Source organism: Accipiter gentilis, chromosome 2 (assembly GCF_929443795.1).
Source record: "Accipiter gentilis chromosome 2, bAccGen1.1, whole genome shotgun sequence".
Lineage (NCBI taxonomy): Eukaryota > Metazoa > Chordata > Aves > Accipitriformes > Accipitridae > Astur > Astur gentilis.
This window is the reverse complement of record NC_064881.1, coordinates 29,996,471-30,013,939: the sequence shown is the minus strand read 5'-3', so window position 1 is coordinate 30,013,939 and position 17,469 is coordinate 29,996,471. Positions and strand designations below refer to the sequence as shown.

General features: G+C 38.3%; 1 protein-coding gene across 1 annotated transcript in view; it reads right to left on the bottom strand.

The window, feature by feature from the left end:
• The window catches only part of CPQ (carboxypeptidase Q), a 166,822-nt gene that overhangs the window by 100,010 nt on the left and 49,343 nt on the right, over nucleotides 1–17,469 (bottom strand). The window contains exon 4 of the mRNA XM_049820501.1: nucleotides 4,041–4,248. Coding sequence (XP_049676458.1) covers nucleotides 4,041–4,248 — 208 coding nt within the window. The remainder of the gene's footprint in view (nucleotides 1–4,040; nucleotides 4,249–17,469) is intronic.

Sequence of the window (17,469 nt, the reverse complement as noted above, 5' to 3'; positions counted from 1 at the left end):
GTTTTCCCATCACTTAGTAACTGTAAGATAAGTAAAACAGCACTGCACACTAGAAATTTGCAGTACAGAAAGACGCTGAAAGTCAGGATTATAGAAGAGTTATATCTTTATCCACTTTGATACCTTTTCAGTTAATCAAGTATTTTGTGGTTCCGTGTTTGGCACATTAGGTACATTGAAGCCAGGCTAACTAGAAACAGCTGCTATTTATAACACTTCCCCAGAGATGGGGATGGTTGCTTCTGCACTTTAAGACCAATCACGTTACATCTGTATTAAAATGAGAAGACAAACATGTTTTACTGCCAGCTCTGCCTGAATTTCAAATGAAAACCACATTAGTTAACTTGTGAATTTCTCAGTCAGTCAGTCTCCAGTGTCAACTTACATAGTTTAAATAAAACATCTTACCAATATACAATACAGTACAAAAGGATGCTAACAGCATGGTCGCAGGTTCAACAGTGTGCTTCAAAAACTCCTTCTCCAAGATAAAAGTCAGGAATGGACTGCAAATGTCTCTAACCTGCAATAGCCTGGGCCTCAGCAGGTTGTGCTACCATACCTTTCTTATTTCACAAACTCTTTGGCTCAACTGACAGCAGTCATAAAGGCTTAAATATGTTAAATCCCACAACCCACAGGTTTTCCACTCTCGCTGCTGTCCTAAGCACTGTGAGAATGGGATCCCAAGCTCAGAAAGGCTTCCAGGGCGCCAAGTCATAAGCATGTTTGGTCCCACTGCTTCCAATGTGTTTGTATGAAGAAAAGCTTGATCTTGAACTCATTATCTTATAAGCACAGGCTCACCTCCTTTGGGCACCTACAGGTATTCAGGCCTCAGCAGGCACTAAACAAGGACCCCAGGACTGACGGCGAGGATGGTGGATGTCTCTGCTCAGAACATGAACGGTCATGCCCACTCTGACAGTAGCAAGGGCCCTGTGTTGGGAAAGCAGCCCTTCCCTAACTTAGAAGGGATAATACAAAGATAAACAGAACAGAGACATTCGTGAGACGCTGAACTTTACTGACAGCATGACAAAATCCATTTCCTTTTTCTGTTCAGGTGCTTTCCATACCACCTGAAAACTTGGTAGTGCAAAGTTGCAACTTACAGCAGGTTTCAAAGTACATTTTCCTTTGTTGGAGCAATTGATGCTAAGGCATTTGCTTACTGCTACTGGCTGGCCAAACAGAAAGGATAAAGCGGAACAGAAACCTGAAGTATCAGTGGGTGAATTTTTCAAAAGTACCTGCATGCCTCGGGTGCAGAGCTGCCTCAAAAAGCAACAGGACACCTGCACCCATGTCACATCATCGCTTCTGAAGATGAATGCATCCCTGAGAGCTTGATGCTTCACAAAGCAGTAATTACATTTCTTTCACTATTCAGGAATGTAAATGTGTTGGTTAAGCACAGGTGGCTAAACAAAGATTTGCAAGTTTGACAATTCCGAGTATTAATTTTTATGATATCAAACATTTCTTGCAACAGCAAAACAAAGCATGTTATTTCAAGATTTTAAGAACACTAAGTTTAAAATACAGCAAACTTTTAGAAAAATATGTCAGAAATATTTCAACTAGGATTTTTTTCTGTTTTCCTTAACATTTTTCTAGTTTTACTTTTTCCCCCCTTCATTGCTATATGCAAGAATCCACCCAAAACACTTGGAAAAATGACTTAAAAAGGAGGAACTGAACTGGACGCTCTACAAGAGTGGTCAAACAAAGAAAAAAAAACAGGTTAAGAAAAACCAATAAATTGTTTTCTCCTTTAAAGGATTTTAATAATAATATTCAACATTGCTTGTAACATAAAATTTTCAGACAAATATTATTTCAGTTCTTGCTGATTATATTTAATAAACATGCTAAAATCTCATAGAAGGAATTAATGAATTATTTATAAATCAAGCAGTACATTAAATTCTGGTCTATACAGAGATGAACACAAACATGCCTAACGTGCAATTACCTCTAGAACTGTATCACATCTCACCAGACATCTTTGGTATCCTAAAATGATCCTCATTTTCAATTAAATTCCATTTTTTTAAGCTATAATTTGCTCCAGTACCTGTGACCAGTTATGTGTCACAGGCTTCAGCCTAATTTCAAACTGTTTTGCTTTAGATCTTTGTAAAAGCGATACCACCCGCTGCTGATTTCTCACCCAGAGTTCAGAGATTTGCTTTTGTTTCAATTCAAAACTTAAATTGAAATTTTGGCCCGTGGAAATGGCACCTTTCTATTCCCCTGGATTTGCACTGCATTTTGAAACACTTTGGTATAAAAGGCATTGTAAGAGTTTGGGTCTGCAATGTATTTTATTGCCTAAATAGCTAGATGGTTCCCATTTTTACCGGAGTAACACAGTAGAATGAGAGTGGTGAAGCACCCATTAAGGCTCCAAGAGGAACTGAGTACTAAAAAACCTAAACATTCACTTGTTTTATTTTTCTGTTTCTTGGTTACATTTTCAAAGTGTGTCCACTACCACTCCCATTAACATCAGCAGGGGGCTTGTAAATAAGTCTTTACCCAGTGTTTCAAAAAACCGAGCTTCTCAGTGCAAGAAGTGAAGAGATCCCAACCCATTTCATTACTTAAAGAAACAGCAGGACAGCGAAGAGAAAATCAAGTACAGGCTAGCACCTTAACATATCTTTGAAGGTTACATTTGGACACTTCATAACCTAAATTGAAACATCGAATTTTGAATACACCAAACATAATTCAGGAAAGATAGCCTATTAGTTGGTCAGAAGCATGGCTAAAAATTAAATTAACTGTACCCTAATTTAGAAGTTGGGGCATTGTCTTTAACTTGGTAAATACGTGTTTCATGAAGCTAGACTCATAGGTGATGGTATGTAATCCAGCCAGCCATAAGGGTAGTTACTTTTTCCCTGCCCAGTGATCAAGCTTCTGAAACAGTACATTCATGCTAACATTGAGGATCTCTAGACATCACAAGCCAGAGCTACAGAACTACCATCTCAGAAAACATAAAATCTTTTAAGAGCTATGCCTGGTTTAAAGGACAGAGATAGTCATTCTTGTTTTCCATTGAGGTTAGAAAACTACAATGTTAAAAAAAAAATCATGGCTCAGTACGTGTACTCTAGCAGCAATTTCTAGTGCTGCTGTAACTGAGCTTGCATCAGCATTTTCACAATAAACCATACTGCCAGAAAAGTCATTCCATGTTGTAAGCTGACATGGAAGACCTCATACCAGGCACAAATCCTTCAGCACCACAAATTCAGTTTGCATGATTTTTGGCTAAGAAGTTGGAAGAAAAGAGAAAGCAAGAAGAAAAGTCTTAAAATGGAAACCAACAATTTAAGATTAACTAGTGTTCAAACAGAATTTGCAATATTTTTTAGCGCAGATGGTTTACTCCCTCAAACTAACACACATAAGACTCCTGCTAAATGCAGCAATGATTTATATAAGAAACACCATCTTCAAAAAAGTTAAACTGACATCCTGCATTCACTTTTCATCTGAGGAAAAACTCAGGCAAACAATTTTACTTCTGGACAGCAGAACCTGGCTTATTTGCCTGATCAAGAAACCACTTGAAGATTATTAACAGAACAATAAGCAAACTCCAAGTACAAATCATTATGGCAACCTTAACTTACTACTCGTTATTTAAAACAATAACTGTATTCGTTACAGTGCTAGGATCTCCCTCCTGCATACATACACGCTTCTTTGTAAGTCTATGCAGAGAAACAAAAAGGAGGAGGTTAAATTGTGTACAGTTTAGTTGAACTTCCTGTTCTTAGAACACAGTAATTCTTATAGTTTTCTAAAATATACCCTAGTACATTAGAACTGAGCCTGGTGGTTTCAAACCTGCTACCTGAAAAAGACTGCAAAGCCGATATGTCTGAAACATAGAACAGGTGAATGAGTTACTCGCTTGAGGGGTTTCTTAGGAAGGGCTGTTCTTTGCGTTTGTTTTTTCATATTTTAAAGAACAAAATAAGTTATTAAGTTTCCTTTTGTATATTCTCACTCACCTGCTCTGGGTACTTGCTTCCAACTATCTCTGCCACAGTGTTAAAGGAAGGAGAGTCTGGAAAGGTTTTAGCCCCCATCTTCAGGTGCACAATAATCTTAGTGCCCCGGAAAGACATTCGTGACATCATTTCAGCATCTTCCACAGAGATGCAAGCAGTGGGAATCTGGGGCACACCAGGCTGGTAGTTCTGCCACCCAGTATGTGGGCTGTGAAAAGAAAAATAAAAACACAGTGTTAATGACTTAGCTCTGTAAATTATTATCATTATAGAATTATTAAAGAGACCACTTTCACTACCATCCCCAGCAGACTCTCAAAAAGGATATATTTACTGTTTTTAAATAAACCTTTTGATAAAATACATCAAGTGTTTTTATACTAATCAGAATATCTGACTGCTAGCATTCTGTATGTCTAAAAGCTATTCTGTGTCAGCTCTATTTAGGCCATTACCAAGCTTTGACATTACAGCAGTAAATGCTCTGATACCACACTTCCTTCAGTGCTTTATCAGGAAGAAAAGCAATGAAAAGCTGGTAAGTGAACAGTTTGTAAGAAGTGCATTTTTTTTCCCTGTGACAAGTAATGAAATTAAATTCACTACTTCAACTATTTCAACATCAGACTGGAGATCTATTTTGAAGAGCACTAATATGAAAGACCTCAGGAAAAATAAGACAATGAGACCATTAAAAAAGAACCCCACATTTATTCATTCTCAGTACACTCAAGGATTCAACCACTACCTGTAGATGAAAGAGAATTAAAAAAAAAAAAAACAAATAGCCCACAACAATTAACTTTACACAAATTACACAAAGAAGAAGAAAAATATGCACCACTAGATGTAAGGCTTCAGTGTCTCCCATTTAGGAATAGCTATGCCTTGTGGAAATAAAAAAAAGGGGGGGAAAAAATAAACCCCTAAAAATAATCACAAAGTTCCTCTCACATTCACAGTGCGATATGGAGTGACTTCTTTCCTCTCAGAAAGCTGCAGATGGTTTCATGACTATTTAAAGCTATTATTTCCCTTCCAGAGGCTCCTTCTACCACTGCTGTATGCAGAGCTAACTGAAGTGAGCGATTCCACATCTGACATCACAGGATCGCTAAAAGGTAATGGACAAGTGCCTTAGCAAGTTTGTTCAATGTTTTTTCACATTTGGCCATTATTTAGATATTTCTCATTTTGTGGTGCTCATGTTGAGATCTTTGGATCTGACTTGCAGAAGTCCTGAGCATTACAGCTGCAGCTGCAGTCAACGCTTTTGAAGTGAAGTTGTATATAAAGCCAGATACAGCAGCGAAAAACATGTGTGGGAAAAAAGAGAAATCAGGATCTAGATGTATGCCCAAATTCGCAAATACGCCCGATATTAAATCATTCATTGCCTTCATGTCCCACTTGTAAAATGGGAATAAAAATACTCTTTGTTTCACAGACAGGAAAAAAAAAGGAAATAAAAATACTCTTTGTTTCAAGCAGACAGACTCAATGAACACTTGAGAACCATTCTGATACCTCAATAATGATCAGAAATCGATGGGCATACAATTACATGTCCTAAATCCTAAATTAAGCTTAGAACTGTGCATTGAAATATAAGAGTAAAACTGAATAAGCAGCTCTCCAGTACTGACCATCCTCTGAAGTAAATCTCTAAGCTGAAATAATACATCTGCAACCCTTTATTTCAGGTCTACTTTGTAATGCTCATGTTTCAGTCACTACTCCAGAGGTGTTTTCAAAATAAATAAAATGTTCAGCCATCTAGAGGCTTCTTCAATATTCTTATGAATATGCTATTTGTCTATTTGTCTCCGTTACTAAATTCTGACTTCATCAGTGAAATGCCAGTGAATTATGTTTCCAAAGGAAATATCTAAAGCTAAATCATATCTTTACCTACATGTCACCCTATGAAGAAGGGCTAGAGTTGGAAGCTTTCAAACCAGATTACAGACATTCTTCACATCAGCTGTTACAAATTTTAATACTATTTATCCATATGTTAGTAACAGAATTGCAGAATGGTTGAGTTTGGCAGGGACCTCTGGATGTCATCTGGTCCACCTCCCCTGCTGAAGCAGAGTCACCCAGAGTTGGTTGCCCAGAACCTTGTCCAATACATGAAAATCTTGACCTATGAGCCTGCTTACAGTAGCAGACTGTTTATACATTTAAACAAAAATTTAAAAAAATTTGAGGCATTTTTAAGGCTTCTAAGCTGGACAAAACCCACTTAATTCCTGGAGGAGATGTGGTGAAGAGAAAGGGAGAAATCTACTTTGTAAGGATATAGATTAGGTAAGATGTGAGAGATTATTCAGTTCTATTTGTTTAGAAGAAGAAATCCTTCTCAACGATAACAAGTCATATTGTAATCAATAACTTACCTTGCAGAGTAGATATGTATAAACATTTATTTGAAAAGAAAATACTAAAAATCAGTTCACAGAGGTCTTACAGGAGCTGCTTCAGAGTGTAGGCAGATCTGTTTATTAGGTGGCAACAGCTTAGGAAGCTACTGCTCCCAGTTGTTTATGGCTGAACCTCATACGAAGGCCAGTGCCCCTTTTCCTCATCAGCTTTGAAGGTCGGGTAACCAGTAGCTCACCTTTGGGTACTCAGAATCTCTTGTGCCACATAATCCTCCCTTAGTGGGATAAACTTATATAGACTTGTAAATTCAGATCTTTTTTCTTTTTTTCCCTTTGTCCTTGTTAAAAAAAAAGGCCCCCCTCAACCCCACTTTAAACCACAACAATTTGCTGAACATGTTTAATATTTCTTTGAGTGTTTGGAGATATACCCAGCATGTTAACCAGGAGACTTTCCAAAAAACATAAAATAAAGAACACACTGGAAAAAAGAGAGATGACAATTTCATGTATTAATGTTCAAAAAACCCCTACATTCAACAACAGAGCAGAAACAAACAGTTTCTGCTCATTTTAAATGAAGCTATTCACCTGTGTCTTCTGGCAAGATTATGTCTTATTACTAACATGCCGTGTACACTGAACTGTAGTAATTCAAGTTTTATCACCACCTGTATTGATTTCACTCTCCTTGTTATTTCCCGAGATGCTCAACAAAAGAAACCCCTAAAACTGTATTGTTTCTCCAATATAAGTAGCAATTACATTTCTTTCGGATGCTCAATCCCGATGCCCCACAATAACTGTGAATAAAGCTTCTGACAACCCACTGAGATGCACATGCGCTTACACGCCCCAAATGAACTTGCAGGTACAAAATTTACCCCAGCTACTCCAAAAAATAAACCTTAAAGTCACTTGGTAGTCTTACATTTGTATGCTCAAACTACTATTTTTCCAAGATTATAAAGGTAAACCCAACAACAGAAATTAAGATGTTTTGGCACAGGCAGGCAGAGCCAGCAACTGTTCAGAAGATACCAGGACCTGAAGGGAATGGATGACTGTCCAAATGATTGCTACAAAAAGGGAAATGGACCCTAAGCATTACCAGTACAAAGGCACAAGGCAAATATCACAGTACTGTATATTCTTAATGTTACAAGATGAACTCGGATAGAAAACATTTGCGGCAGACAGTAAGCATCCTGGGATATACCTGATTAAAGTTTACATGTATGCAAAATACGCCCTGTGTTAAGTATATCTACATAATAAATTGCTTAAAGTGTCAAAGAGTACATAAAAAAAAATTCTAAGTAAATTTAGCCCCTTTTATGCAGAGATAACCAAACACTGGCAAGGCTGCTGACCATATGGCAAGACCTGAGCAAGAATTAACTAAACAAAATAAAAAAGTTATTAGCAGACTTTGTGTGTCAACAGATGGAGAGAAGCAGTCCTGAGTTTGCCTCAGGACAGGGTGAAGAGGATGTAGCTCAGGAGAAAGAATTTTGGTACTGGTGGGCAAGGAAGACTTTTTTTCACAGAGTCTGAACAAACATGACTTTGTGGCTATTTTTCTAAAGTAAAAGGATTTTACTAAAAAAAATAAAATAAAATCTGACTTGCATTTACCATTCCCTGTCCCTTGAAAAAGAAAAGAAAGAAAAGGATCACATAAAACCAGCTAGGGAGATCACAAAGCAACCCTGACTCAGAATCAGCATTCACCTTTGCAATGTCGGTACCTACAGGCAAACAAGGTGCACCTCTGGTGTTTCCTACTAACACCTGGGAATGATGTCCGCTTTTGCTGCTTCAAACTCACAGTCTCTCTGAAAATGTTGTCATCCCGCAAAGCCTGAATTCATTTGCAAAACTTAATGGCAATTAGGCCATTTAACATCTAACATACTCATAGTCCAATACCATAGTCTGGTGTTCAGTAAAGGAGAGGGGGGTGGGCAGTTCTTTTTTTTTTTATTTTAATATATTTAACAAAAGCACCTGTTCTTCTGATTTTAGATCTACTGGATCACCTCATCTCCATATTTAAACTACTTAAAAAATTGAACACATCTAGCTAGATTAATCCTTTATAAACCTATTAATGTTAATAAAAACTCATCATCATTCCGTCTTGACATTCCTGTTCCAACAGCTGACAAGATTCAGATAAATAAAGTGGTTGGGTTTTGCTTTTGATAAATTCCTAGATTTCACATCTTGGAAAGTATTTAAGAGAAATATCACAGTATGAATAACAAAGCAGAGGAAAGGCTCCAAAAAATAAAGCATTTTCTCTGTTAGAAGTGCACATCAAATGACTAATATGAAACAGATTACATCTTACAGAAAAGTATAAAGGAAGAGTAAAAAAGTCAAGAGGCAGCTAGTTAGTTTCTCTTCTGAGTAAAATAATCAAATGTGGAGAAACTAACCAGTGTGGATGAAAAGATGTGCTGCTGGTGTCAGGTCAGTTCTAACTCTTGTTACTCTGGCAGCTGACCTCACAGTCTTCATGCCTGGACTACCAACTCTTATCTCTAAGATAAGCTAAAATACCCAAGGGCAAATGAACTGTGTAAGAACCAGTGCTTCAAGCTAAACTGGATGCTCTGATGGAAAACACATCTCAAGTTGAAACCTCTGGCAAAGATAGCAAATCTGCTAGAGGGAGAAGTAAGCATGACATTTCAAGAACTCTAACATGACTAAAAGAAAAACAAACAAACAAACAAAACTTGATTATACTAAAGCTTACAAAGACCTGTTTCAGCCATAATGTGTATATACTCCCCACCAATGCACAATTCTTCACACCAACCTCATAAAGCAATCTAGGGTTGGGAAATACCAAATGAATGTTGTCTAAGTATCTTTAGTTTACTCACTCCTACAAACACATTGTGAGACTCTAATTACATACATGACCACCTATTTTCTACAGGACTCATGCCATATTCACTGTACCAACCACATATAAACTAAACTTTCATATCAGGTCAGCTAGTTTGTTATTACTGACTTAAACCATGAAATACATTCCTGAATGGAACCGTGACTATATTAATCAATAGCTATACCCATAGCAAGATCGCAGCCTTAACCCTCGTAATAGGCTCACATCCTCCTCCTACTTTGGCTCTGTTTTTTCACTTGTATATTCTACATATCACAGAAAACACCCTCACGTACAAAGCTTTACACTTTAAAGGACTGATAGAACACTGTAGCAAAACAGAAGGGACACTGTACATCTTGATCTCACAGCTACAGAGAATAGCTACTCAAGAGTGCCTCACTCCTGTATTTTTCTCTTCATTGAGAGCAGTATGGCAAAGGCGGAACTCCATTCAAGTGAATCCCCTTTTCCAGCACCATGAAGTCCTTACAAAACAAAACTTGTCCTTGTGTGCACTCAGACTGTGTACTTTCCTTCAAGATTCTCACCATTATCTGGATAGAGAGTCCAAACTGTAACAGAATTAAGTCAAAATGTCAAAAGTATCGTTAATCTTCTCAGAAGAAACAGGTCTTTAAAAATAAACTCAAGACTATTCCCGTTTTACAGCCACTTGGCAAAATGTAAAATAAATAGATGCAGCCTAATTTTGTGTTTCTGTCATCATTTGTCCCAAGATTCTCTTGCTTTGTTTGCTTATTATATGGGCTTTGTAGGATTTGATTTGTTGGTTTACAGTAAGTTGAAATAATAGCAAGACTGCTAACTTTGAAACAAAATATGAATATGCACAGAAAATTTTAAGAAACTAAGGAGCAAAAATACAATGTAGTACAAATAAGAAATTAAATAATATAGCAGTCTGTTGCGGATAGAATATTTGGAGTCTAGCTATACAGTCTCTTCCAGATTACTTTGTACCAACCTTTAATTGATGTAGCATCTGCACAAGTGTAACGAAGTGTAAGAGAGACTCCAGAAAATATTGGCCTTACGAAGGAAAACTCCCTTTGAAAAAGAGTACAGCATTACTCTGTTACCACATGGACTCCATTTAAATTAACATTTAGAAAACTGCATCTAATCAGTGCTAGGCACTCATTAAAATTAGGCTTTACCAAACAAGCATAATAGCTTTGACATAATTACATATGTGCCAGGCTACAGAATGCAACTAACACGTATGTGTTTCTATTTCATTATAATATTCAGTACCACATGCACCAAGGGAATTCTATGATAACCACAGAAGGTTTTAAAAAATAGTGTGGATTAGATATGGTTTGTCAAACAAGGAGCAGAAAACAACTGTGAGTGGTAAAATGATCAAATGAAGCAAGTCCAACGAATTCCACCCCGGGACTATCCAACTGCTGGGAAAGTTGAAAAGTCTGCACAATGCTTTCCAAATGTCTGTAAGAAATGGAGGCTTGCATCAGCTGCTTTTCAACTGAAAAAGAAACTTTCTGCATCTTACAGAGATGAGGATGACTCTCCAGCAGCTGACAATACCGTGAGGGAACCATTTAAGTCATACACCTGTTTGGCCTCCTTCGGCTCAACATGAACAACCAAGCTCCCTCCTCCTGTGTTTACACCGCCGCGCTGTGAGAACGCAGCTGCCTGTTGCACGCTACCATAGGTATGTTAGCAGAGGGCTCCTGGAGGGAACGCCAATGACAATTCTAATTGCCAGCAGCTGCAAGGCTTCTGGCTTCATGCAGTTTCTTTTTATTTTTTGTTGAACTGCTGGCTTCTCAGCCTTGAGCAGAAGCCATATTTATGTCTTCAGTGACCCCTCTATCACCAGAGACTAGTGAGCACGCAGGACAAATTAAAAAAAAACCTCACTGGAAACAGATGTTATATTCTATACCTACAGAAAGCATATAAATAAATCCAAACAAAAAAATGAAAACCAAAACAACAACAACAACAAATTTTCTTTATTTGGAAAGCAGAGAATCAGACAAAGAGGCATGACAGGGCTAGCAATGCCTAACCAAACTAACACCTGTCTGTCTAGAATACTGATCTGGCCTTGGTACCTCCTCCATTTAATGACATTTGTTATTATTGATAATGAATTCTTACATTAAAATTATCAGGCATAAACAGGTGTGAAGAGGCATCAGAGCTTTCAGGGTAGGATCAATCACCATACCAGTGCTTCCAAGACTCTGCTTCACTGCAGACAGTAAGTAGCAGGGGAGGTCAAGCTCTTCCATACTCAGGTATATACATTAAGTCACACCAGAAACTTGAGCCTCCTCTGGCATTGAATACAATATATTTCGGGACAATATGGCGAGGTTCCTCCTCCTTTCGGAAGATGGTCATGGTAAAGGGCAATACGCAGCGGACACCTTCAGTGAACTGAAGGAAAAGGGTAGAGATGGAGGATACTGGTCTCACCCACCATAAAACTTCTTCCTTTTAATCAGCTAAGCACAGAGGTGAACAGAGGGGAGCAAGGTCTGAAAGGAGGCAGGGGAAAGTTTCAAACTCACAGAAGAGGGCATGGATGGCACTTTTCTTCTTCCCCCCCTTCTCCACACTACACACCATTCAGAGCAGTACCCTCTTCGGACACTGTCCTCCATAAAAAAACTGAAATACAAACCTAACTTAAATGTATTTAGGAATAGCTTTTCCCTACAGTAAGTTGGGGCAATGGGGCAATGCAAACAAAGCCTCATGGAGATACATTTTTAAAGTGTAAAAAGTAACACTTAAGGGTTAACAGGAATACAAGGGCAGTCTAGAAAAAACCCACAAGTTAGGAATGGGAATGACAAAGGGGAAGTACCAACAGCAACTATGCAAATTAATAAAAGGGGAGAGCTTTTAAAACTAAACAAATAGACAGTAGAATAACTTGGGCATTATTACCATAGATAGCATGGAAGTAAATCCCAGAAGTGAAATAGAAGAGAGGAAATGGAGAAATCTAGACATCTTTTTCTGCTGTTTGTGAGTATAACCCTGCTTCCACTGAAAATCAGTGGCAAATCTTCCATTAACTTCAATAGAAGGTGGGGAGCAGGGGGAAAGGGTTTAAAAACTGACTGCATATGAGAAGAAAGAGCAAAGGGCCTTGCTGAATTCTGTCTCAAGCAGTGAGCAAACTAAAATCCACTGCAAGACACTTGTCTGGGTGAGACTCTGTATTTTTTGAAGAAAACTGAAACTCTGAAACATCTTCAGTACATAAATGCTTCTTTTACTCCCACAGATCTAATTTCTATGGAATATTAAACTCCTTTTTGATGTTCTATCAAACAATCCGACACTTTCGCTGTTCAAGTAAAAAAAAGTAACTTCAGGTCAAGACAATAAAAACTATGTTAGTAAAAATAATACAGAGGGGGTACCACTTATTTTTCCCCCTCAAGTGAGAGATTTTAGTAGTGCCACATGAAAGGAACTATTTTAACATCACATGTTCATTATATTTGCCTATCTATTTCACATATTATACAACACTCACACAATGTAAAATGCAATGTAAATGCTTAAGTGATAAGGACACTTTATCTAATAGTGTATTACACTGATTTGATAAACTCATTCTCCAATAAAATGGTATGTCTTTATTCTCAAAACTCAGGCAAGTCTTGCCTGTTGCTCCAAAGTTACAGATACACCCTTAAACTTGAAATCCACTGTAAACAGAAAAGTTCCTTTTAGCAACAGTATATATTTTTAAAGCTTATTACAACATTATAACAAATTCTGTGAACTAGGACTAAATATTGAGCAGCACAGCAAAATGTCATGCCAAGCATAAGCATTCTTTCCCCAGCTGTATTTGTTGACTGTGGCAGATTCTTCCAAAAGCTTCATAATCTACATCAGATGAAATACAAAATGTCCCAATAGGTACATGTTTCCTCTGAACAGCTCCTTTCCTGGCAATTAGTGTTGCGTCTGGGAAATGAAGAGTGCCAGGCTGAATCAGTTCTGGAGATCTTCCTGTGCTGCTGGTTTCTTTGGGAGCACGCAGGAAGAACACCCGCTACACAGCAGCTACCATGAGGAAATAAATGTAGGGGTTTCCCAAGAAAATAGATAAGTCTTGAGAATTCAAGTAATTTTCCTTCCTCAAAAGGAAAAGAGAAAAGGCTGCCAAATGGCAATGCTTTCTCACTGTTTTATTTTAGATACCAAGTTTGTCATGCTCTTCATTACATACTATATACTCATACTATTTTGCTTATTGTTTGAAGGTTTGTGCTTTTCCTATTTAATCCTGGAGATACGCTGATTCTTTCATCATCTGCTGAAGGGGAGACAAAAGATTATTCTCAATCCCACTCTTACATTTTATGGATTCCTTTAATATCTAATAAAGAGTGCCTAGGAGAGTCTCTGCTGGAAGAGAGACTGTCTGAAACAATACAATTTTCTTTCCTTTTCATTAGCTGATCCATGTTGCTGAGGAAAATGTTGTTGGAAAACAGGTAGCAGGCTGGAGGCTTTTGTTGGAATGTACAATAATGATCATGACTTTTATAGTCTGTACATAAATTTAAATACACAAATGCTTTTGGACCTTAACCAAGAGGTACAGGCACACAGCCAGTCAGATCAGATGAACTGTGGTAGTGGTGAAGGGGCATTGGGTTTAGGGACATGACGAGATTCCAGACTACCTGAAAACCAACAGCCATGGGAATGCCGCAGCTCTCCGAGCTCACCTCTGGTAGGTCCAGGAGAAGAGGGCTGTCAGGGGGGACCATGGGCTTCCCTGCTTCCTCCTCTCCCATCTGTTCTGGGCGTCACTCTTCTGCTCAGATGGACTCAACAAGGAAGGGCATGCAGTGAGTCACCTGCATTCATAGACTTGTGCACACACCACAGCCTTAGAGCTCAAGATATGAAAACACTGAAGCCCACCTAGTGCCACACTGCAAGACAGTAACAGAATAAAAAGCGGGAATTTTCTTCCCAGTGTTCAAATGCTAAGTAGGAATGATTTTTCCCCCTGAAGAACACTATGCAGGAAAATTACCTTACTGATTGTTAATGATTAATGTTAACACTGAGACCACATATGTAACTTCATCAATAATATAAACAGAAAATCTTTTAAAAACCTGTATCTACTTAGAAAGAAGTGTATCATATAATTTTAGAAGTAGAACTGTGTTTTACAAGCTCATATGCACAGACTCAATTGACTTGCAGCTGTCAAGCAAAAAGTTGTTTCTGTAAAATACTCTGTACCTCACTTCTGTGTAAGCTTAGTGGAGTTACTTAAATTATGCACTGGAAATGGTACTTGTTTCAAATCTAGCTTGTCTATAAACAGATACTGAATTCTACAGAACAACTCTGAATGTGTGCAGTTCATAACTATTTAGTGCATAGTTTACAGCAGTTGTTCCGTAAGTGCAGTCCAAAGATCACTTCCAGCTTGCAAAGCCTTTGTACACCCAGCCCTCAAAGAAGGCTTTCAATAGTTTCATCTACATGAAGATAAAGGTTCACTGACCTGCACGTGAATCTTGTGATGTAGCCCATACGCTGATTAATACCAGTATTAACAAAAACCTGGGTTTAACAGGACAGTGCTTAATCCACAACTTAACCACTGAACTGTTCACCTGCAATGAACAGTTGATGGTTGACATGACCCATGGTACACTGCAAATCACACAGTTATCACTTCTTGCTGCCAGAGCTATGAAACTATTGAGTGGCCTGGCTGCAAAAATGCTGATAAAAAATATTCTTCCTTGGAAATTCGTGATTTGTCAAACATTTGGGGGAGATGGACCTATCTTGGAGCACCCTTCTAAAACCCTGACAGCCAGGCTGTCCAGCTCATGAGCTCTGCTCCCTGTTAACCCTGTAATGTCCTTCTGAAAAACTCAGGTGGAGGTGAAAAAAGTAGTGTACTTGTGGTTAGAATTTCTCAGCCACAAACATACTTGGACTAAAATCCCCTTCAAGCCTCACAGATACCTTCTCTAATACCCAACAGTTACCCAAGCATACCAAACTGACCTGAGCATTTTGAAATTTCATTACATTTTCTTTAATCGGCTTTAATTGACTTAAGAGTAACAACGTCTTTCTATACATCTGCTGTTTATACAGATACACAGCCAAGCACATCGCATGATGAGCTGACACTGACCTAAGCATTTAAAATTGTTCTTTTTTAAAATTTTGTATTGAAAGTATGACCAATTACACTAGTTGTTTCAATTTAGACACCTTATGGAGGAGACCGTCAGAGGAATGAACAGCATTCTCCTTTCCTCTCTCAGGAAACTTCTATGGACAAGCATTACCTGGAAGTTTGATGCTTTACAATGGTGTTCTCCAATACCTTGTCATCTTTTCACGCTTGCCATCTTTTCACTAACTCTTAAGTCATTCCACTAAGTAACATTGAAATATCTGAGAAATAAAAGGTACTGCTCTATATGGGAAAGGGTTAAAGGAATCCATCACTGATTGTCACTGAGAAGTGCCATACAAAGATTTACATGACTGAAACTTAATTTTAGGCACTGAAAAACAGTTACGCTTTTAAAATCATAAATTGCAGCTGCACTTATTATTCCAAGTAGCTCTTCTAAAGTTTTCTCATGGGTATGCCTCTCCACATCGCATTTCTGGCAAGACTGAAATGTTAGAATTCTCTCAGACACTGCAGCACACCATTTGTGTTTTCCTAGATTGTCAGCTTTATAAACTAAGTAAAGGAAGAGGGAAAAAACCCACATAGTTACAGCCTTGGATGCTCTCTCATCCGGACAGTGTTGAATCCCTGCTCCACCTCTTTGGGCTTCAGCACAAACAGATCCCTCTAATGCCCTTTCTGGATATACAGAGTGTGTACTCAAGCTGCCTGGTCCCTGCACACTCTTTCTGGCTCTCCCATGTCCCTCCAGCAGTAACTGCAGCCTTCTCAGAGCCTGAAACTAGGAGCCCTGAAAGTTGTTTCCTTCTTTGCAGACTGCAGGGAGAGAAACTTAGAGGGAGACACAGACCCTCCTCAAAGAAGGATCACAGTCTACTCCCTGAAAAGGTGCAAGCACTACAAAGATTATAGAACAGCTAAAACCTCCCTCACATCCCACCTGTAAGCTCATTCTTTCCAAACCTCAGACTTTTGCCAAAATCACATTTGAATCCCAGGACCTGATTTCTAAAGTTCATGTTGTTCTTGATTATAAAGAGCTGTTACTAGGAAAAAGCCTTGTACTTTTATAAATTCCAGCTCCTTCATGCTCTTTCCAGTGGCTGCAACACTCTCATGGTGAGTTGTTACTGAATTGAACTCAAAATCCAAATCCTTTGAGCTACAGTGAACCAACTGCTTTTAAATATTTACATTTGAAAATACGATAAGCCAAGGAAATGACCTGTATTCTCTGTCATTAGCCTCCTACCAGAGCCTTCCTACAGATGTCTGTTAGGTCAACCTGAAATCTCAATCTAGCAGAAGTTCACAATCAAACACACTACATTTTATTTTATCATAAAACCCCATGGTTATATAATGGATTACTTATCAGCAGTAGTCACCCACTGTTATGTAATAATACAACCATTACTTGGTTTTGACATAGGCAAATTATTGAAGAATCTACTATTGGCTAACTAATCACGGTTTAGAAGAGCTGACTTTTAATGTTGTCTTCTTCACAGTAAACAATGTGCAAATCTTACACTAAGTTAACATTCTGTCCTGGATTTGGCTGGGATAGAGTTAATTCTCTTCCTAGTAACTGATACGGTGTGTTTTGGATTTAGTGTGTGAATAATGTTGATAATACTGATGTTTTAGTTGTTGTTAAGTAGTGCTTATCCCAAGTTAAGTATTTTTTAGTTTCTCAAGCTCTGCCAGCAAGCAGGTGTACAACAAGCTGGCAGGGAGCATGGCCAGGACAGCTGACCCAAACTAGCCAAAGGGATATTCCATACCATAGAACGTCATGCTCAGTATATAAACTGGGGGGAGTTGGCCAGGAGGGGCAGATCGCTGCTTGGGCATCAGTCAGTGGGTGGTGAGCAACTGCATTGTGCTTCACTTGTCTTTTCTTGGGTCTAATTT